The sequence below is a fragment of the Varanus komodoensis genome, unplaced genomic scaffold, assembly GCF_004798865.1.
Source record: "Varanus komodoensis strain SLA01 unplaced genomic scaffold, ASM479886v1 scaffold35, whole genome shotgun sequence".
In the NCBI taxonomy this organism is placed as follows: Eukaryota; Metazoa; Chordata; class Lepidosauria; order Squamata; family Varanidae; genus Varanus; species Varanus komodoensis.
This window is the reverse complement of record NW_025335856.1, coordinates 3,362-26,550: the sequence shown is the minus strand read 5'-3', so window position 1 is coordinate 26,550 and position 23,189 is coordinate 3,362. Positions and strand designations below refer to the sequence as shown.

Here is a 23,189-nt window from a genome sequence, read left to right as displayed (position 1 = left end):
CTGGTGCAGGCAGCAGGCCATCACTCTAATCGCACCATGTAATTTAATTAGTTTTGTTTGGGGGAGGGTCTGCCTGCCCCTTTGACGTCTGGCGCCGTCTACGGCTGGTGATGGGCCACAGCCAAGATCACTGCATTGTAGTCCTCTTGCTTTTCTGCTCTGCATCATCCCTGCAAGGACACAAGTGGGAAGCCTTTCTGTTTCTAGCACCCAGAGGCTACGTGGACACAGGGTCTTGTGCCATGGCCCAATCTTCATACCACAAGTAATGCTGCACTGAAGTGGATTGGCTTTCTTAGCAAAAGGGCTGTGCCTTCCCTGCTCGTAACCCTGAGTTGGGTTAGGAGGAAGGACCCTTCCTTTGCCTCTCAAGCACACAGTTGCAGAGGATTTCTCTGGGGCTGCACAAGTGTTGCCTGCAGCCCTGGACACAAAAGTACCTGCTGCATCAAGCCTGCAGGTAATTGATCACCTTCTAAAGTTGGAAGCAAACATCTCTTTATCTGCTAAAGGGAGGCACGGACAGACAAACACCAGAGCAAACCATTGTCAGGAAGTGAAGTGAAAAAATGAAAAAGCCAACACAAAACCTCACAACTACAAACCAAGTATGCCAGTGAACTGAGCTTGCAGTTCTGCCCACCTGGCAGCCAGCAGGAATCCCTCCTTGTCCCCCTCTCCCAGCTCCAGTAATGCAGCTGTGGGAGGGGGCAGTGATTCCCCACAGCCCAACAGTTATTCCCTAATTTTGGTTTTGCTTGCTCTGTCCTGGAGCTGGCATCGTGTCCTTTCAGTCACAGAGAGTATCTCAGCTCCTTGTCCAAAAGCTCTGGGCTTCAGGCATTCTAGAGTTCTGCTACCAGCTCGAGTGGAAGTAGCCCGATATTTTGGAGTGTGTGTTTCTTGGGCTCCTTGTATGTTGCATTTTTCAGATAGTGTCTCTCACTAGAGATGCAGCACTTGAACCTCCACAAAGGATATTTGTGGAGCCCATAGTTTTGTGGGAGGAATGTGCAAACTGGCTTTCTCTGGTAGTCAGGACCGCTTCGATTGCACACACAGCAAGAGTCGGGCCAGACAGTCAAACTGAAGTACCTGAGCAGTCCTGACACTGCAGCAAGTTGGGGAATCAGACTTTTTTATATACAAAATTTTGTAAATGGCTCTGCCAAAAAGTAAACATATGACACAGCATTCCAGAGCAAAGTCACTGTATCATGAAAGTCACTGTTCAAGTTAAAAAACAACAACAATGTTGACTCTTCCATTTCAGAGGTGACCCAAGTCAAAGGAAGGGGACTGGTCCAGATCTCCCCTAGTCTCAACTTTTGTCAAGAAAGGAGCACCTAAGGCCTGCCCAGCTCCACTCACCTTTGCCTTGCTTGGCTGCATCGGTACCCTTTGGGCTCCCTTGGCTGTGTTGCTGCCTGGTCCTTACCCTCACTGCCCCCGGCTGCAAGGAGCCAACAGGTTGTGGCGCCCCGTGGAGCTCTTCCCAGAGCCCACCATCTTATGTGGAATGTGGCTTTGTGACAGCCTTGCACAGGTTGCCACAGCCAAGAGAGCTTCAGAAATGGAAAAATGCACAGACCATGTAATCAGCATAGTGAGTGTGTGAGGCGGTCCCAGAGTAGTCCTGTGGCTGCTGAGCCTGGTCCAGACAGACAAAGAATTTTTTGGGTTCCCATCTATGAGGTTGGAGCACTTCCCCAGCTCCATAGCTGGGAATCAGGCCTTTCTTCCATGGCCCAGCTGGTGCATGGCTGCTTCTACAAGGGTATAACAGCTGACCTTGGAGGGGGGCTTGGGTGGAGCAGAGGGGCCACGAGAGGAAGAGACCGATGTCACACTGTTGCCTTGGCCTCTTTCCCTTCTGCTCTGAAGCATCACACCAGGCAGCTGAAATTGGCCGTCAAAGTGCTTGGTTGAGTGAGAGGAGTGCAGAACTAGCTTCCGCGCCCCTCCCACCTTCCCGAGCCTGCCCCTAATCCTCTGAGTTGGAGCGTTACAGGCATCCCCATAGAAGCATGCCCAAAAGTTGTAAGGAAAGAAGAAAAAAACAAGGACTGCAAAGAACAGCACGGAGTGAATGCTGTTAGGTGTGAGTTAGGCTGTTAGGCATGAGTGCGCCATCCATGTGGCGTGTCTTGCGGCTTATGAACAAACGCTTGTCAAACATAAAATTCTGCCGAGAAGACAGTGCAGGGTTGTCCTGGCCTGTATGCCTCTCCTGCGTGGCGGCAGCACTTGGTCCCACCCGCTGGGGAGACGCTTGCAAGGGATGACTTGCATGGAGAATTCTGCATCGATGCTGCGAATGCGCTCTTAGGGGCAGGGATCTGACTCTCTGCACCTCTGTGCTTGTAGGGAAAGCAAAGTAACCCGCCAGCAGGGTCAGCAGCTTTTTGCCCTGCCATACAGTAGAATCATATCCTGATTGGATTCCTTCTAAACTGCATGGACCTTTCTGCTGCATCATGCATTCCTGCTTCTTTTCCTTTCAGAAAATCCGGTGCAAATGATTCCAACAGGTTGCATTTATGCACAATACCTGATGACGGAAAGGAAAATGGCCACTGCTGCTATGCTAGCAGGCTTAGAGTGGGAAAAGGGGTTTTCTTGCTCCTGCTTTGGAATTCAGGCAAAAGCAGGGATGTCGTGACACTGCTGGGAATGAGTGGATTTGGGCAGTGCTCAAATTACTGGGGGAAAGTGGGCCTTAATGCAGTCCGCATACAAGCCATGTATTCAGTACAAACCCCAATCACTAAGTCTCCAGCATGCCCAGTAGCTGTATCAAAACGGTAGGTTAAGGAGCTTCCATTTACAAAAGGGGTCTGGAGCAATTTTGGACCTCCCAATTTGTTTTCCCTGGTTTTCAGCTTTTATGTGAAAAATTAAAGTTAACATCGCTTTTACTGAAGGAAGAGTAAAGAAAACAATGCAGGAGGAATTTTACATGGTTGTTGATCTAAAAGTCAGCTTTTGTGCCCATTAATAATGGCCCCTGCCTCCCGCTGCACTGGATCATCATCATCATCATCAGCTCCTCCCCTTCTGGGTCCTCATTCCATCATCGCAAGCAGACCCCTTGGGGAAGGGCACAGCTCCTCTCCCCAGTCACCCTCTCTCACTGCTCTGAGGTTCCCCAAAGGTGCTGCATCCAAGCCCAGATATTTCCAGCAATGGATGGGGCAGGAATCACGGTAGTGTAAATGAAGCTACATACCTGATTTCCTTCCAAACCCCTTGATTCAGGTGTTTGAGAAATTTTAATGTGTGAGCAGTCGTGTTGATGCTTGCGGCAGTTCAGCTTCTGTCTGCAGGTTTGAAAAAGGAGGGGTGGCACCAAACCACATGCTCTTGATGACTTTGGTAACAATCTCTCCTGCAGGGTTGAAGGTCGGTGTGAAATGCGGCAGCAGAAGCAGCAGCTGGGTGCGAGGAACTGTGAGCCTCACCGAAGAGATGCCTTCCAAAAGTACTTGAAGGCCAAAGTGGTTCTGCATACAGAAGATGGTGAACAGGCTTATTCAAGCAAGCAGCTGGCCTTTAGCACTTCCCCTGACACTCCAAATTTATCACGGAAGAGTTCAAATTGTGCCTGGAACATCTTAAGGCACAACACGCTGAGCCATCTACAGGGATATACAAATTATGCCATGGAAGAGGAGATCTACCATGTGTAAGCTCAGGAAGAATTATTGCCTCCGGGCCCACGGATTGTGCCAGCTTAAATTTTTGGCACTGGTTATTGTTAAATGGTTGTAGAAGGTTTGCAACATTTGCTGTGGGCAGACTCAGGAAAGATTGTTGTTGATGTAAAAGTGCAAGAAAGTACACCAAAGGTTTAGCACCGAGAGAAATCCAGGGAATTCGGGGGAGATGGCCTGGATTGTGGCATCCACTTTTATTTCACAAACTTTCTTATGTATTTGCAAATCTTAGGCTTTCAGTGGGTGGCCTAGAGAAGACTGGTCTACATTTGCTGGTGGTACTGGAGAACACGGTTCTTCTCCTTTGCTCAAAGCTCTGTATATTTCACAAAACTCCCGAGTGGTGTCAAGAGGAGGGAATGACCATTCTGTTATCTGCACCTTCTCAGAGCAAGAAGAACGTCTGAAGGAGCATTCGACATTTCCCCATCTCTATCTAGCAGGGACAGGGCTGTCCCAAGGCTGAACAACAGATGCAGGAACTGACTTGGGGGCTGCTGCTCACCTGGGAGCTACTGCCTGGCCTGAATGTGGCACAGCGTCTGGGAGCTTCCAAGCACCGGCCTGCCCTTGCCTGGCTGCTTGGGCTGCCTGAGCTGGGTCAGGCGAGAGAACCCTGCAGAACCATTTGGCCCTCGAGGCAGAGAGGCTAGTGAGCAACCACCATTGCTGGTGAAATAATGGTATAACACAAATGGGTGTAGATTATCTGGCTAATAAGATAATCCAAGAACCCCTGGTTCAAATGAAATACCTTTCTTGAGCAACTAGGAGAAGCATTTTCCTGCATTATGACACTTGGAGTCAAACTTGTTTGTTAATGCCTAGAAAGTACTGGCTATTGGGCAATAAAAATGAAATAAATAGATATCTTTTTTAAAAAATCTGTAGCACTGGTAGGTTCTATGGGACTACTTGCTTCCTGGTGAACATTGCAAATCGCAGTGTACCTAACCCAACATACAAAATGAACTTTTTATCACCAATCTTATTACACCAGTATGAGTATGTATAATAGGCTTTGTTGCGATGGGGGCGGCATAGAAGTGTTTTAAATAAATAAATCAATAAATATAATAAGAAGAAAATACTACAACCCCTGCACGCAAGTCACTGGCAACAACACTAATACCAATAAAACTGACTGTAGAGCCACAAAGTTCAAAAGTCCTTTTGAATCCAGTTCAAACAAAGGAATCTAAATTGTCCTCTTCAACCGTCTGAACACAGGAGAGGTGGCTGCATGTGTGGAATCCTCAAAACTCTGGAAAAAATGTCAATTTAATTGCATATCCTTGAATGCATTATGTGGACTTGCTCCCCCCCCCCCCAACATGTAGGAGTGTTACTGAAAGCAAGCGGGCAAGCCTTGGTGGCTACAGGAGCTCCTGCCCCTTCAGCTCTCCTTTTTATCTGAATTTCTCACAGCCTGCTCTTTTCTTAGTCCCGCCCCCTTGGGCTGTACCATTATTTCATGGGGGTTGCACTAGCATTCCTTGAAGCCAGCCCAGCAGAGGCTTCCTCCCAGTCCGATCGTGTACTTCTGGGCTCACCGCGACTTCTCTGCTTTTTCAGAAGACTTCCTTTTTTCCTTTTCTAATTGCAGAAGCCCTGCTTTGCAGTCCCAACCTTTGTACCTGCAGGCTGCCCCTCCAAGGCCCTCAGTATGCTCTCAAGGCAGTTGGATATGGAGGGGCTACCTGCCCCCCCCCCACTTTGTCAGAGTGGATGAGATGCCCTGAGAGGAGGCAGGCTGCTCGGCAGGGTCAGGCAGCTGGGCTCTCTGTGGGGAACCCCGGAGCTTCCCATTCCCCAAATGCCAGGAACTCGGGGTCAGAGGCCACTGGAGGGGCTCCATGGCCCCCGTAATTCTGCACACAAACCCTTGAGAGCCTGTGGCAAGGGGGAAGATGGGATGAATCCCTGTGTGGCCTGGGCTTTGCTCTTGTCACGGGACACTTGCGTCTCCTGGTCACCCACACCTGGGACAGCTCAGGCAACCCAAGGCCACACCTTCCCACCCCACACCAAGCAAAGCTGCTGCTGCTGCTTACCACACCCCACCACCTGGTTTTGTCAGGTGCTTGCAAAGGGCTGTTGCATTTGCTTTGCTTTTCAGAACATGCATCCTGTGTGGCCCCTAAGAAAGAGGAGATCGCACAGCAAAGCAGATGGAAGGAAAAGCCCTTCTGGTGCCACACATGGCTGTGTGCAAAGAGCTGCCTGCCTCGAGTCCCTGAAAAGTGGCGGGGAGTCCCTGGCAGCCCTGCACGAAGCCCTGGCACATGTGGGGCTGCTGGTTCTGGCCCACAGCTCCCACCTCCCCAGCCTTTACCTTTGCCTGCCCTGGTTGTGCCAAGGGGGCAGTTTGGGGGGATGGAAAGAGACACTTTTCTGCATAAAGCAGCTCAGTAAAAAGGTCTTTCTCTCTCTCTCTCTCTTTTTTTTAAAGGGGAGGCCTTGGGTGTCTCTTCCAAGATACTGTAGGGGTCCTTGGAGGAGCATCTTGTGGGTGCTCCCTTGGAGATTCCAAAGAGAGTTTGCCAGTCGGCTTTCACGGCCACAGAAACCTCCCTCCCCCACTTCCGTGTTGACTGAAAAAGTTTTCAGGACTGTAGCAGGGAGTGGGGACCCCCTCGGTGTTTCCTCAGTGCCCTCCAGCTTCCCTGCAGGAAGACTGATCCGGGAGCCATGTTTTGGCTTTTGGGGCAAGACAAGATCCCACTCTGTGTGGTGCAGTGAGCCAGAGGTTTAAATTCCTGTGCAAACTCTCCCAGTCTGAAACAGCAGGCATCATGCGTGACTTCCCTCCATCCCAGATGTATTGCACTATTTGTTCCGCACACTTTAGACTCACTAAGTCTCAGTGAAGGACTTTACAAACTCTCTTAGAAAATGTGTTGCACTGCCCAGCTGAGCTGAACAGTAAAACATTTTTATGTTAGGAATTTCTTAGGAAATTTAATCTATACCCTTGCAGTTAAAATGGCGCCCTGCTTGATCTGCACCTGGATTGCAGAAGGCAAGCGTTTGGCCTTATTAGAGCAACTTTCTAAGTTTAGGAACATTGTTCTTTCTCATGGCTGTTCCTTCAGATCAAAAGTCTCTTATCTTCAGAACAGGGTTGGCAGAAACTTTTCCCTCATTCTCTTTATCTCCATTATTTGTGGATCTTGCTCACCCACTCTACTTTGCCTCACTTTGCCCTTTCTTACCATATCCTCTCTCCCCTTCTTTCCTCCTCCTCTCTGTGCTGTCTTGCCGAGGGGTCATGGAAACACACATGGATGTGTCATCCATCATATTTACTGTGTGTTACCAAGGGCAAGAAGAGGAAGCAGGCTGCTAAGCTTCTGTTTTTGACTAGAGTTGTCACCAAGAAGAAAATGGGCTCTTTGTTTGCAAGTGCTAATACAATTGCATGCATTTTGAAACTACCTTTGGGATGGAGAGTTCTAAAAGTTGGGTAAGAAAAGGAACCTGGAGCGAGCAACCAAGTCCTGTCACTCATGTTCTAAGTCTCTTCAGCACTCCCACAATGTAACCCTATTTTTTCTGCTTGTACTTGTAAATTTTCACTTGTTGTTTTGTCTTTGTTGGATTAAACTTCCTTTTCTGCCCAGACCCATAATTTCTTGTGTTTAATGTTGATGTCAAAGGATAATTTTGGAAGAGGCTTCACTCCGTGTTCAGTGGGTTGTGTGGAGAAATTTCAAGCCATTTTGTTCCTTCATTGAGGAAACAAGTCCAGGGGATGCTTGCAAAGCTGGTCTTGCAGGATCGTGGGCATCCAGTGCCAAGGGTGAGAGCAGTGCATGCAGCTTTCCCTTCCCACGCCTCCTGCTCTTGCATTTTGTGAGATGGTTTTCTTGGGCCATCGAGTGATGCCATTTCGGAGGGGCAGAGAAAGAGGTGGAGCGTCTTTGGGTACCTTCTGGCCTCCCCAGTCCAGTCTCCTCGCGTCGCATCTCCCTTTGCCGCCTGATCCCAGCTCCAGTTCAGAGCTCCACTTCCTAGCTCTGAGGTCAGAGTGCTGCGTTCAGCCTGAGCACTAGACATCGGATCTGTTCTCTGGCCCACAGGCAGTGGGCTCTGGGATCAACCCTCCCATGCAATTAGTCTTCTTTTCTTGTATTTCTTGATCCCAATACATGAGATCTCTTCCCAGCACCACAGCGTTTCACTCTATCACTGCATTCACCTTGCCAAAGCAATGCTGCACCATCCATTCAGCAAGCAGATCATCTTAGCACAGCTACCACCTAAGGAAGCTTATGAAGTTGGTGTACTTCTCCATTCACTCTGATGGATGGACAGAGAAGACCTCCTACCTGACCAGTGGAAACAGGTTGCCCTGTGCATGTCATATTGCCATTTATCAGCTGGTCGTATGTATCATCCTGCCAAGCAGTGCACCCCACAAAACTGTACCCCACTTTTGCCTCAAAGCAGAAATCGATGTGACACGGCCAATAGTGATGACAAAAGGATGAACCTCGTGAACTGGGCAAACAGCCATCATAAGAAGCATGGCATACCTTCACTACTCCCCCCACCTGCGTCAAGATGTATTACATGTATTATAATGTTTTTGGGGTGAGCTGAAGGGTCTGAACTGGAGTGGTGAATTTTATTTTAGAGCATTCCATTTAAAAGGCCATTTAAAAGGAGGTCATGTCCCCAAGGGAAAAGCTACCCAGGGAAACACTTAGATAAGTGATGTCCCACTCGTTCCGCATGAGGGAATGTTTTCACATTTGAGGTTCAGGGAGCCGTGGAAATCCAGCAAACATTTTTTGTGGCAGTGGGGAAGAGGCAGAGACACACGTCCCCAAATGCACTGAGGTGAGGAGGGCCGTGGGGGGGGGCGGGATGCCAAGCGCTCCCCCAAAGAAGCGACTGCCCCGCATGGCTTGCCAAGCTACACTAACCTACAACCAGCACCTCTGCAAGCCATCCAGGAATGTCTCGTAAAGGATGGGGTATACATATTGTAGATATTAAATAAATTTTAAAAGATGGTATTTAGTCATAGAACACCCTCACATAGTGCTGAAGAAGAGCTCACACTCCTGGGGAACTCAGAAGACCAACTCAGACTATTAACTGCTGGCCAGAGGGGTTTGGTGTCGCAGTTGCATTGTGGGGGGAAACCTATGCTGAAGCTGAGCCTGGCAGTATGCATGGGAGAACTGTGTTCAGGGTGCAGCGCAAAAGCCCCTGACCTCTACAGCTTCACGCCCACTGTCCTATGTCACAATGCTGCTTCGAGCAGCCTAGGATGCTTGGTCTGCAGTGCTGACCTGCCAGCACAACTGTCAGGAGACAGACGGGACTGGCATCACCTTCACTTTCTGGCATGGACAGACTGAGAAGTGCACAGAGAGGCGGAGAAATGTTCCCAGACAGGATGGTAAGCGGCTCACTCAGCTTGCAGCCAGGATTGAGTCAGATGATCTGGTTTTGGACGCAAGTGGAAGACATTCTCATATCAGTCCAACGAACTGCCAGTAATTCAGAGGCAAAGCTGTCTACCGAATCCAGCTTGCCTTTCCCTTTCTTTTCCAGATTTTACTAGAGGGGAATATATATTCCAAGCTGTGGGGGTTGGGAAAGTCACCAAAATGAACAATGTTGATCCATAGGAGTCATTACTAAACTCAGGGATTTTTCAACAGAATTTGTGGTAGATACAGTCAAAATGAGTGCTTCAAGTGCTTCAAGAACCGTAGACATCAGAGGGGATGGCTAATTGATTACATTAGTGGAAGTCTCACTCATGCTGATGAGACTTCAGCCTGATCACCCGTCTCTGGACCCGGGCTCTCATGGTTTGAGAAAAAGGATGCCATCTCTTCCCTTCTCCAGAGTAATGAAAGTATTCTAAAGGAACACCGCAATGTCTGTGTCAGACTATGCATGCATTTAAATTAATGTTTAGAACTTGGTAAACCAGACACTACCATGAGAATACTGAGAATGCCCCAAACCGGGGCATGTAAGAGGGACAGCCATCCAAAATGTGAAGTCCCCATGTCTTAGGCATTTGCTGCAAAATATATGCCTAAATTTCCCTACTTGCCAGAATTAACCATAGTTAACCATAATTAAATGCAATGATTAAATTAACCAGAATTAAAAACATTTCTAATTGAATCTGGTACAGTTGAAGTCTGCATTTAGGCAAGGTTTAATTGTGAAATGCCTGGGCTCCTCTTTGACGTAGGTGCCCTTCCTGCCACAAATGCTCTCTCGACAGAGAGCCTCTGTGCTTTTAAGTATCATCTTGTGAAAACTGACTCTTAGCTGTATCATTGAAAAGGTTTTGAGGTCTTCAGGAAGTGAGCTGCCAGCTTACAGTCTGGACATCTAGTGTGATCCATCGAGAAGAAGGATGCATCAGAGGGAGGGAGAGACAGAGGGAGGGATCCAAAGCAATGGTTTTAGAAAAGCAGAGCACACAACTGAGCTATAGATATCTCTTAGACTCCAGAGTATTTCCAGGTGGAAAGATCCAGCTCATGTGGGATGATCAGGAAGCAGCAAAGAGTGGGCATCCGTCAATTTAGGCACCAGTCAAGAAGCCCCATCCCCATCCAGGCTCTCTACCTATTGAGGAGCATTGGAATAGCATGTTCTGATCTAGCGGGTTCCCTTTTATGTGAAGCTGTGTGAGAAATAAGCCTTGGTTACTGTCACAATGTGCATTTGTGTGTGTGTTTCCCTCTGCAGATGATCTTTTCAGGCCTTCTGAAGGAGCTGGCAATGCTTCTGCTTGCATCTGGTAGGTGACACATTGCTATGAAAAGCTTGTGTTACCGTCGTACAGGGGAATGGCAGCTGGACCATTGCCTGGGCTGAGGCCAGAGATGGTCCTGCATGATGGACTGTCCAAAACCTAGAAGCACTGAGCAGATGCAGGGGTTAGGGAACTGGGGTTAGGGGTTTTTCAGTTCCCACTTTCTAAACTGTTTAAAATGAAGATTGCAGATGGTACTTGGATAATTTAAGTACATTGAAATGCTGTAGAAATGGTACCAGTACATCCATTCTTGCTCATTCCTTTGTATCCCTAGTAAGGAGTTAAACTGGAGTGTAGCAAGCATCCTGTTTTGTGCCTCTTCTGCTGCAGCAGGAAGACTCCTGCCCAAGCCCAGATGTCCCTTAGGCTGGGTGTGATAACTGCCCCTGTGGTCCTTTGCCAGAAGCCCCAGAATATGGGAGCTCTGCCAGCTGAGATCTCTCAAGCCCCTGAATTCACAGGACAGGGGAATCGAGATTACTCACTTTTATCCCCCCTTCCCTCCCTTCTTAGCTGCCTTCCCTGCTCCCTTTGTTCCAGTTCCCCTGGGCAAAATTAGCCTCGGGGAGTCAGTGGGGATGCCTCCTGCTGGACATGGACAGGGCTAGGCCATGAGCATTGCAGGGAGAGTGCTTTGGGGAGGGGGCTCAACTGAGGAGGCTGCCCCCACATGCATGTTCTGGGAGGGGCTTCACGCACACGGAGAGTGCAGAGGTACTTGATGAAGGGCCTCACGTGCACCCTGGCTCAACAAGGGAACAGGCAGGTGTTTCCATGGTGCTGTTGGGCTGAAGAGCCCCCCACACAGGACATAAGTTCGACGCAAGTGAGTGTTCAAGCAGTTAGTTTCGCTGCCAACCCCTTCTGTATTTTTGCCCCAGGTTACTTGCTTCTACACCTCGAGGAGCTGGTGGAGTTGGGCCACTTTGTTGATGACCGCGTGGAGCTCTTCAGTACTTTGGAGCTTTTCCCCACCTTCGATGATGGGTCAGCCAGCTATGAATTGAACTGGCCTTTACTCTACGGGGTCGCCTGCACCGCCTCCGCCACCATGGCCACCCTCCTGGTGCTCAAAGTGCTGCGTGCGAGGCTGGGAGCTATCTGCAGGCGTGTGGCCCGTGAATTGGACAGGCTTCGGAGAGCACAGGTGAGTGGCTGGTTTTGTCCTGGTTCACTGGTGGCACGTGAGAGAGGGAGAGAAATGAGGGTTGAGAGGAATGTGCAGTTAAGGGCAGCTTCTTGCCAATCAAAGTGAGCACACAATTTTGGCAGAAAAGAACTTCAGGAAACAGAGTGCCTCTGGCCAGGGAGCAATTTCATACACGGATAATCTGGGACGAAGCTTTCCAGGCTTAAGCAGTAACAGAAAATGAGCAATATTGCTCCATTAAGTCATTTCTAACGCCAGTGATCTTTCAAGCAGGATCTATGCGTGATGCAGACAGAAAGAAAGAGTAGATGTTTGTGGCTAACTGAATCTTTTCAGTTAGTAAAAAAGGACCTCTGATTGAAGAGTGGCTGAAACAAATTAGGAAGGCACTGAGAGGGATCCAAGATACCAACAGGGAAGGGCCAGTACTCCTTCCATTGCATATTGCCCCCACTTTCCTAAACATCCTGCAATGTGATGGATGCCTTGTATCCTGAGGGAGAAGTGGTATGTGGACGCAACAAGTGCTTCGAGCCCCCTAGGCATCAGTGGGGCCTGCTTTTTGGTCACAAGGATGGAAGTCTCACTAATGCCAATGAGACTTCAGCCTGACTTGCCTTCCCTGCATGGGGCCCTTGCCTTTGGTGAAAAAAGACACTGTCTTTTCTCCCTTCCACAGTAATAAAAATATTCTAAATCAGACTGTAATGTCTGTGTTAGACTACGCATGTACTCAAATTAGTGTTTGGAATTGGGTAAAGCAGACACTCCCAGGTGAATATTGAGAATGCCCAAAACCCCGGGGTACCTAAGAAAGACAGCCATCCAAAATATGAAGTCCCCTCATTTGAGGCATTCACTGTAGATATACACCTTAATTTCCATAATTAAGCCTAATAAAATGCAATCATTGATTTAACCACTATTAGATACATTTTAATGGAATCTGGTGCAGTTCTGGTCTACATTTTGGCAAGGCTTAATTGCAACTTGCCTGGGCTCAGACCTGGCTAAAGAGTCTGCAGGCTTTCAGGTATTAACGAACTCTTAGTGGCAGAAATGAAAAGATTTTGAGGTTTTTCAGGATGTGAGCGGCCAACTTATCACCTTGATATCTTCTGTGATGCATTTAGGAGAAGGATGCTTCAGGTGCAGGCAGGGAGGGAGGGATGAATGGATGGATGTCTAAAGCAATGATTTTCAAAATTGGAGCTTGCAAGTGAACTATTGATGCCTGTTAAAGTCCAGATAATGTCTTGATGAAAAGATCCAGCTTATGCTGGATGACGAGGAAGCTGCAAAGACAAGGCCTCTTCACAGAGGGCATCCCTCAATTTAGGTGCCACAGACAGGAAACCTCATCCCTACCCAGGCTCCCTCCCTGTTGAAGAGTGCTGGAATAGAATGGTCTCATCTGGTGGGTTCCCTTTTAGGTGAAGGTGTGTGGGAGAAAAGCCTTGTTTACTGTCACAATATGTGTTTCCCTTTGTGTGTGTTTCCCTGTGCAGGTGATCCTTGCAGGCCTTGGCAGATTCTGCTGGCTGGAGGGAGTGGTGATACTTGGGCTTGCATCTGGTAGGTGACAAATTCTAGGCCTTTCTGAAAAGCTCCACTGAAAAGCTTGTGTTTCTCTCGTGCAGGGAAATGGTCGCTGGGCCATTGCCTGGACTGAGGCCATGAGTGGTGGGGAAGTTGATGAAGAGGGCTTGCGTGAACCCTTTTTATATATATATATATATTATTAAAAGTTTCAAACTAACACTAATAAAAACATCAAATATCACATACATCGGATTCACTGGGTCAACCCCCTACTACATATATATATATGCACACACATTTTTTAAACATTCTAAAATCAAATTCAAATTACGCCAAGTCCCGTTTCTCCAGCCAATTATAGAAAGAGTCCCAAGTTCAATAGAAGTCAGTATCCTCTTTCTCCTTCAATGATAAAATCAATCTATCCATTTCTGCACAGTCCAAGATCTTTCTTACAATCAGTTCATCGGTGGGTAGCTCCTCATTTTTCCAATATTGAGCAAATGCAATTCTCGCCGCTGTGATTAAGTGCAACATCAAGTACATTTCCTGTCTGTTGACGTCTTCCGGTATAATGCCTAACAAGAAAACCTCAGGTTTAAAAGCACAGGGTTTCTGTAATATCTCCTCCATCCATCTATGTATTTTAATCCAATACTTTTTCACATTTATCACAAGTCCACCACATGTGATAGAAAGGACCCACTTTATGTTTACATTTCCAACATCTATTTGACATATTTGGAAACATCTTAGCTAATCAGCTTGGCGACAAATACCATCTATAGAACATTTTATGTAACTTCATGAAGTTGCTAATGTTATCCTGATGTTTCTTTCCCATAATTTTTGCCACTTTTCTAATTCAACATTAAACCCATAGTTTTGTGCCCATATTATCATAGTTTCCTTAACCTGTTCCCCTTCCATTTTCCTGTCGGGTAAAAAATCATATAGTCTTTTAATAATTTTCTCATCTGTTTTAAGCATCACTTGATCAAACTCTGTTAAGTTTTTATAAAACCCCCATGTTTTACAATCTTTAGCATACCTTGATTGCATCTGTACCTTATACCACCAGGAAATATTAAGTTCCTGTTCTTGTATTTCTTGCTCCAGTTTCAAGCCACCATCCTTATCCAAGATATCATCATATCTTATGATCTTTTCAAAGTTCAATACATTTGGATATACAAAAGCTTCCATAGGTGAAAGCCATCTTGGTAATTTATTATACACTTTTGGCTTTAGTTTTTCCCACACTGACATTAGAGATCTTCTAACAAAATGTCTCAGAAAAGACCCATGTGACTTAGCTTTTTCATACCATATATAAGTATGCCAACCCATCTGCAAGTCATGACCTTCAAGATACAAAACTCTTTTATTTCGTAAAGTTATCCATTCTTTTAACCACATTAAAACAGACGCTTGATAATATAACATCCAGTCGGGAAGACCAAAACCTCCATTCTTTTTAGCCTCCTGAAGCATTTTTAATTTAATCCTTGGTTTCTTTTTTCTCCAGATAAATCTCGAAATTTGAAAGTTTAGATCATCAAAGAATTTTTTATCAATTTTTATGGGAATCATTTGAAACAGAAACAAAAACTTAGGTAATATATTCATTTTAACAAGTACTATTCTTCCCATCAAAGATAATTGCAATTTGGCCCATCTTTCCAAATCCCCTTTAGTATCCTTCAATAATTTATCATAATTATCTTCTTTCAAAGTAGTACATTTGGCTGTAAGATAGATTCCCAAGTATTTAACCTTTTTAACAATCTGCAAATCTACCTGTTCCTGGAGTCTTTCTTTTTGTTCCCACGTAAGGTTTTTAACTAGCAGTTTCGCTTTTACTCTATTTATTTTCATTCCCGTAACCTCACCATATTCTTCAATCCGTTGTAAAAGTTTAGGCATTGTTCCAAAGGGTTCCTCCGTTATGAAGACCAAATCATCTGCGAATGCTTGTAGTTTATAACTTTCATCCCTAATTCTAGTGCCTTTGATGTCCTCGTCATCCCTAACACTTCTATTCAGTACCTCTAAAGTCATAATAAACAGCAGGGGTGATAATGGACATCCTTTTCTAGTACCCTTTTGGATCTCTATGGGGTTTGAAAGTTCTCCATTAATTAAAATCCTGGCCGACTGTTTTTGATAAATACTTGATATCACATTCATAAACTTTTCACCAAACTCCATTTGAATCATCTGTTGTTTCATAAATTGCCAATTGACATTATCAAATGCTTTTTGGGTGTCCATGAACAGTAAAGCCATTGGTTTTTCAGTATGCATCTCAAAATACTCTAAAATATCCAAGTTAGTTCTCAAGTTATTCTTCATTTGTCTTTTTGGCAAAAAGCCATTTTGGTCTGGTTGAATAAAATCTATTAGTAATTTCTTTAGTCTTTCTGCCAAGATGGAAGCAAAAATTTTGTAATCCACATTTAATAATGATATGGGTCGATAGTTTTGAATCTGCGCTATGTCCATATCTTCTTTCGGTATTAATGTAATATTTGCCTCAGTCCAAGTAGTTGGTATTTTAGCATTTAACAGTGCTTCATTGGATATATGTTTTAAAAGTGTAGCAAAAATTGCTTCAAAAGATTTATAAAACTCAGCTGGTAGTCCAGCCGGGCCAGGAGGTTTGTCATTCTTCTGTCACTTAATTGCTTCTATTACTTCTGTAGTTGTAACTTCTTGATTTAATAGTTCCTGATATTTTTCTGGTATTTTTGGTAATTCTCTCTTTCGAGTGTATTCTTTAACTTTCTTGATTGAGATCTCCTCCTTCTGATATAACTTTGTAAAAAAGTCTTCCACTATTTTCTTGATTTGTGCACTCTGTTAATGTAGTCATCCTTCTCCATCTTTCAGTTTCACAATCAATCTCTTCTCTTTTTCTTTCTTGACTTTATGTGCTAACCATCTCCCTGGTTTATTAGCATTTTTGAAGAAGTTTTGTTTAGTCAACTTCATTTGTTTAGTAAGCTCATTTGTATCCAAGAGGTTTAGTTTATGCTTTAAAATATCCAGTTGAGGCTTAAGACTTCGTTTTGATGGGTCTTCCTGCAATACTTGTTCCAGTTTCATCAACTCCTCTATTATCACTGCTCTCATTTTTTCTTTTTATTTATTTTTGCTGAATATGTTATTATCACTCCTCTGACATAAGCTTTAGCTGTACCCCAGACATTCTGTAAAGAAGTTTCTTCTGGTTTATTTATTTGAAAGAATACTTGCATTTCTTTATGTATCTTTTCTATAAAGTTTTTATCTTTTAACAATGCTTTATCTAGGCTCCATCTGGGCGTCCTTAGAGTACCTTTTAATGATAGAAATACCGGGTTATGATCTGCCCAAACATTTGCCTCTATTTCAGCTTCTATCAGATCTGGTACTAAGTCTGGCATTATCCAAACCATATCAATTCTAGACCACGACCTATGTCTATTTGAATAAAAAGAGTATTTGGCAGAAGATGGGTTTTTGTGTCTCCAAGCATCTGTCAGTCTAAATTCTTCAATCATGTTAGAGCAAGACTTTGGGAGTATCCTCCTACCCTTTTTTCCTTTACTAACATTCTCATAGTCCATTTCCTTATTCACAATCACATTAAGATCTCCCATCACACACATAGTCTGGAAATCCACTTGTAGAAGTAACATGTGTAATTTTTGATAGAAAGTTTCTTGATGATCGTTTGGTGCATATATTGCCACTAAGAGTACTTTTTTCAGTTTAATTGTGATTTCAACGATCAGGATTCTACCCTCATCAGCAAGAATAAATTTGGGGTCCAGTTTTTTCTTAACATAAAATGCTAGACCTCTTTTCTTTTGAGAAGCAGAAAATACGAAAAGTTTTCCCAATTTTAGGCATTCCAAAAACTTAACATTTTGCTTCTTAATATGTGTTTCTTGTAAACAAATTATATCTAATTTTCATTTTTGAAGTTGAGCAAAAACCCTTTTTCTCTTAGAAGGTCCATTCAGTCCATTAAGATTTAAGGAGAGGAGCTCAATTCTCCCTTCTCTTTTGGCAGCCATATTTAAAAAGGAATTATACATACATATGTCTATTTATTTTTTGCCCTTACTGCTCTACCCTTTCTCTTCTCCTTTGAGTCCAAAGTTTGTACTTCTTGCTGTGAGTCAACACTTGCTATTTCTCCTTCCTCAGAGTGGTATTCTGTTAGTTCCATTGCTTCGGTACTTTCTTCTTCTTTTGAAATGCCGGATTCTTCCTCTTCAAGCATAGCTCTAAATTTTCCATAGAACCCTTGCGCCTTAAGGATTGAATCTATCTGTATCTTACAGAGTTCCAAGTGAAAAATATTCCTTCTGGTAATAGCCACTTAAAAGTACTCTCTTTCTTATTCAATTTCGTAATAAGAAACAGATATTTCTTTCGCCCTTCTCTAACTCTCCATGGTATTTGTTTCAAAACCTTCACTTCTTGATGATCACCTCTCTTTAATGGTTTCTCACGTGTAACCCTCAGGACATTATCTCTTATGGACCTTAGAGAAAATTTGACATGGACTTCCCTCGGGAGCTTATTTCTCCTAGTGTAGCTTGAATTGACCCTGTATATCAAGTCGATCCCTAAATTCATGGCTTCATTCTGTACCCCTAAGAGACCTGCCAACATGCCAGTCATTAATTCTCGAAGGTCCTCACCTTTCTCCTCTAATATATTCTGGAATCTTAAATAATAAGATGCCTTTTCCATCTCTAGTACAGTCACGGCATCCCATACTGACTTACTTGTTTGTTTGGTTAATTGTGTTTCTTTATCTATTGTCTCTAGCTTTTCCTGTGTTTGCTGTATATTTTGCATATTCTGTTCAGGTTTGAGTCGAACATCAGATAGCTGAGTTGTTATCTCCTTGATAGAATTATCCAATTTATCCCACCGCTCTTTCTGTTCACTTGACATACTTTCCAATCGTGTTACCATCGCTTCTTGAGAGGCTTGCATCATCTCTTGGGATGCTTGCAGAGCTGTTAAGGCCGTCTGTATCGCCAAAGTCGTCGTTTGCAGTTCTCTTAAGCTTCTTGCCGTATCTTCTATCTTAGGCTGATGGCTTGGACTCTGGTTTGCTGAAGAAGGAGCTGAGGAAGCGATCTGTGTTTTCCTCATGATGGATGTTATTCACCAAAAAGAAAGGAAAAATGTTGAAAAGAGAAGTGAAACTGAAAAAGAGGAGATAAAAGAGAGAAAAAGAGAGGAAAGAAAAAAAAAGAGAAAGGGAAAAAAGTGGGGGGAGGAGCTTGCAGTAATTCCAATGAACACTGGGTGGCAGCAGAAAATTGTTAAGAAGAAAAAAAAAATCACACTCTTCTCTGATTATCCATTCTGGAGTTTATTTTGGCAGTCATCCAATTTTTTTTGGCAGACGTCCCAGAAGAGTATAGATAGCCAAGCAAAGAGAGAGAGAAAAAAAGTTAATTTCAACAAATTAAATTTTACTATAGCGGAGGGGAAGGACTTGCGTGAACCCTAGTCCAAAGAGGGAACAATCTGGCATTCCAATGGTGCTGTTGGGATGAAGAGCCCCTCACACAGGACAAAAGCCCAACACAAGTCAGTGTTCAAGCAGTCGATTATTCTCTCAACTCTTCTGTTTTCTTCACCAGCATTTTACGTGATCTCCCAGACAGAGGACCCTGATGAGCTGAGCCACCTCCCTGATGAGCACACGGAGCTCCTCAGTCCTCTGGAGCTCCTCCCCACCAGGGATGATTTGCCAGCAAGCTATGATGCGGAGTTGCCCTTCCTCTATGAGGCCATCTACTCCGCCTTCACCATCATGGCCACCTTCCTGATGCTCAGACAGCTGATGGCCAGGATGGGTGATGTCCGCTGGCATGTGGACCCTGAACAGGACGAGCTTTGGAGGACACAGGTGAGCAGGTGGTTTTATCCTGGTTAACCGGTGGCACACGTGAGAGGGCAAGAAATGACTGGTGGGCGGAGTGTGCTGTTAAGGGCAGCTTCTCGCCAATCAAAGCTTGCACACGATGTTGGCTGAAAAGAATATCAGCAAACAGAGTGCCCCTGGTGAGAAGCCAACCACACGTAGGGACAATCCAGGGCAGCTCAGTCCATACAGGGGCAGCTCAGTGAAATGAGTTCAGGCACCCAGGCTGCTTTGGAACTAGCCTTTTTTTTATGACTTCTATAATCCCCAAAGGATGGAGGGCATTTTTTGGGAAAGCAACGGACATATTTCTGTTGGAGATGCAGGTCAATGAAACACTGAAATTATCTGTATGGAATGGTGGCATTCGGTGGCAAACAGTGGGTTGAGAATAAAGAGTACGTTAATTTCACCCATGAGCAACCCAACGTGTCCCGGTTCAGAGGTCAGGCCAATAAGATGTGACTGGGACATTCAGTGGCTGTGGCTGTAGCTGCAGCTTGGGAGGGGCTCACATACAGCCTGCGTCCCCTGAAATCCCTGCTCATGGATCCATGATTTCCCACCTGCCTTTTCTCAGCTGTGTTTCAGGTTGTTACCACCATGGTGATGATGGAGTGCAAGCTTCCATGCTGCTTCTGCCCTCATTCCAGGATCAGGGGAAGGGAGGACCAGCTGGGTGATCAGTGGTATCTCAGGTATGTGCCAGACATGGCTGTCTGCTGGCCCTTTTACTGACAGAAGAGAAAAGAAAACCATACAGGAGGAATTTTACATGGTTGTTGATCTAAAAGTCAGCTTTTGTGCCAATTAATACTGGCCCCGCATCCTGCCGCACTGGATCACCAGTAGCAGCTGCTCCTCCCCTTCTGGGTCCTCGTTCCACCATCACAAGCATACCCCTTGGGGAAGGGCACAGCTCCTCTCCCCAGTAACCCTCTCTCACTGCTCTGAGGTTCCCCAAAGGTGCTGCATCCAAGCCCAAATATTTCCAGCAACGGCTGGGGCAGGAATCACGGTAGTGTAAATGGAACATCACCCTTGATTTTCTCCTAAATGTCCCGATTGAGGTGTTTGAGAAATTTTAATGTTTGGGCTGTCGTTCTGAAGCTGGCGGTAGTTCAGCTTCTGTCTGCAGGCTTGAAAGAGGAAAAGTGGCAGCGAACCACATGCCCTTGATGTCTTTGCTGCCAATTTCCCCTGCAGGGTTGAAGGTCAGTATGAATCGCATGTCGGACTCACTTTTTGGTGCTGCTTATTATTAAATGCATGCCATGGCCCTTTCTAATAACTTTTATACATGTTTACTTCATTATGTTTTAATTGGTTTTAATGTGTTTTACTGTTAATATGTTAAAATGATTTATGCAATTCAACCCATCTAGGAAGGCCTCAGCATTTACAGGAGGCCTATAGACACACGCAAACAGAATGAATAAATAAATTGTTTTGATGGTTTCCAATGGTTTGTTTTTGTTGCTGTTGTGAAAGTGCAAGCAAGAACACCAAAGTTGTAGAATTGCGAGAAATCCAGGGAATGGTGGGGATGACAGCCAGGATTGTGGCATCCTCTTTCAGTTCAGAACCTTTGCTAAAGCACTTGCAAACGGGTCTACATCTGCTGGTGCTACTGGAGAACACGGTTCTTCTCCTCCACTCAGAGCTCCTGTATCTTCTACAAACCTCCCAAGTGGTGTCAAGAGGACGGAACGCCCATGCTGTTATCTACACCTTCTCAGAGCAGGAAGAATGCCTGGAGGAGCCCTCGAGTCCCACTGCACAGACTGGGACACAGTTCCTCTCCCTATGCAGCAGCGACAGGCTGTCCCAAGGCTGAACAACGGATGCAGACACTCACTTGGGGCTGCTGCTTACCTAGGAGCTTCTCCCTAATTAATAAAAGGGAGTTTTCTCCTTTTTCTAATTATGGAATCCCTGCTTTGCAGTCCTGATCTTTGCATCCACAAAGCCATGGCGGGTTAATGATTGGCTGGAAATCCACCACACACCCAGCACACATGCCAGCGTTCTTTGTGACAGAACCTGGCCTTCTGTTTGGTTTGACCTTCCACCTCCCACTCCCGAACCTCAGAAGGCAAAGTGGACATCTCCTCAAACACACGCTTTCCTGCCTCCCTTTCAGAGCGCACACTGCTACGGTTCCTGCAGTTCCCTGTCAGTCTTTTAAAACATGCAAAAAATATTTGCAAATCTAATAGCTGGGAAAGAAATGGTGGAGAAATGTGCACACTTGCAGTTAACTGCACAAATTTCTGCACACATTTCTCTATTTTTTGATACTTTGTCAGGCAATCTCAGTAAAGGCAGCAAGAAATGAGCTGCAGAAAAGCAGTGTCTCCTTTTTCTGGAACAGCCGCAAAATCAGGGAATGTCTGAGAAGCACTGAGAAGTGTCAGTACAAGACTTTAAGGCAGGAGGGATCCTGTTCCCCTTCCCACACCTTTTGCACATGTACTTCCTGGGCTTCCCCCCAAAGTGTCCTCAGTGCTTCTCACTTGCACTCCAAGGTCTCTCCTTTGTCTCTCCATTGTTATTTTTCCCCTTGTCCCCTGAAACTGGGCTCAAGTGAACTTGATAGGCAGCCTGGTCAACAGTCACATCAGAGAGCCCGATGCACACCCTGGTGAAAGGCTAGCAAAATAAAAAGTGCATCCCAAATTGCACATTCCTTTTTGTTCCTTTTTTATTTTTTTTCTTCCATTTTTCTTCATTTCTTACAACCAAGAAAAAACAATACAATTAACACAGTAACAACAATTGGGACTAAACGTCACTGATCAAACAGCACATCACCATCAGTGCTACCTCCACCAGGACCAACAACCCTAGTTACTTAATGTAAGATCATTTATTCATTCAGGTTGTCCCACTTCCCTTCCAGAACTGCATTGCCTCTTGTGGAGGTTCACACCCCTTACCTTTTATTATTTTTATTCAAATGTATTCAATAAAAGGTTTCCAAATATATTCATATTTATTTTCACTTGCCAACCTCTTTTCCAATTAATATCACAAGTTAACTTATCATTAATAGCTATATTCCAGACTTCTTTATACCAGTCAACTATAAGATATTCACCTTTTGTTTTCCATTTCCTTGCAATTAGTAGTCTTACTGCTGTTAATAAAATCATCATCAATTCTTTAAAATTGTGTCCCATCTCTTCTCTAAATGATAACAATAGTGCTAATCCAGGGTCAACTGCAATATTTAAATTCAATATTTTACCAATTTCTTTAAAAAATCCTTTCCCAAAACTCATTTATATATTTACACTTCTACCACATATACAAACATGTACCCACTTCTTGGTTGCATCTCCAACACACGCTGGAATATTCATTATTCGTGTAATTCAATCTAACTGGAGTTAAGTACCATTTCGAAACAGGTTGATTAAAATTCTCTTTAATTCTTATGGACACAGATTTTAAAATTATCCCACATATTATTCTAAGATATCGCTAATATTTCTTTTAAAATCTGTTTCCCAAGACTCTTTAAGAGGATCATAGCAAACCTCCTCTTCTAGTAATATATGGTTGATTTTATTTGGCATTCCTCTCGTCCACATATTGTCTTGTTTTTCTTTCTGTAAAATTATATCTTCAAATTTAGTGTAATCTCTGCATTTCCCATTTTTCTTCAACCAATTCTTAGTCCAATAATCTAATTGAAATATATTGTACCAATTTATTTTACCCTGTCCCCGTGTTACTTGTAGTATGTCTTTACTCTTCATTTTCTCTAACCAATCTTTCAACCTAATGACTTGTTAACTCTTCAATACTTCCTTCAAATTATTTTTCAGATTTACTGGAAATCTTTCTAATTCTGTAACTGCGTATAACGGAGAGATTGATGGGATAAACATGCCCCTATATTTATTCCAAATTTTAACCATATTCTTTAAAAAAGGGTCTCCTATCTTTTAAATAACATTCGTATTATCTTGTTGAAGAAAAATATTTAATAAGGATCCCTCTACATCTTGATATTCTGATTCACCCCATAAT

At 44.4% G+C, this 23,189-nt stretch overlaps 1 protein-coding gene across 1 annotated transcript in view; it reads left to right on the top strand.

The window, feature by feature from the left end:
• Positions 1–4,974, top strand: part of LOC123028094 (transient receptor potential cation channel subfamily V member 6-like) — a 98,804-nt gene extending 93,830 nt beyond the window's left edge. Inside the window, exon 15 of the mRNA XM_044439607.1 lies at positions 3,395–4,974. Coding sequence (XP_044295542.1) covers positions 3,395–3,689 — 295 coding nt within the window. The 3' untranslated portion in view covers positions 3,690–4,974. The remainder of the gene's footprint in view (positions 1–3,394) is intronic.
• Positions 4,975–23,189: the final 18,215 nt, after the last annotated feature.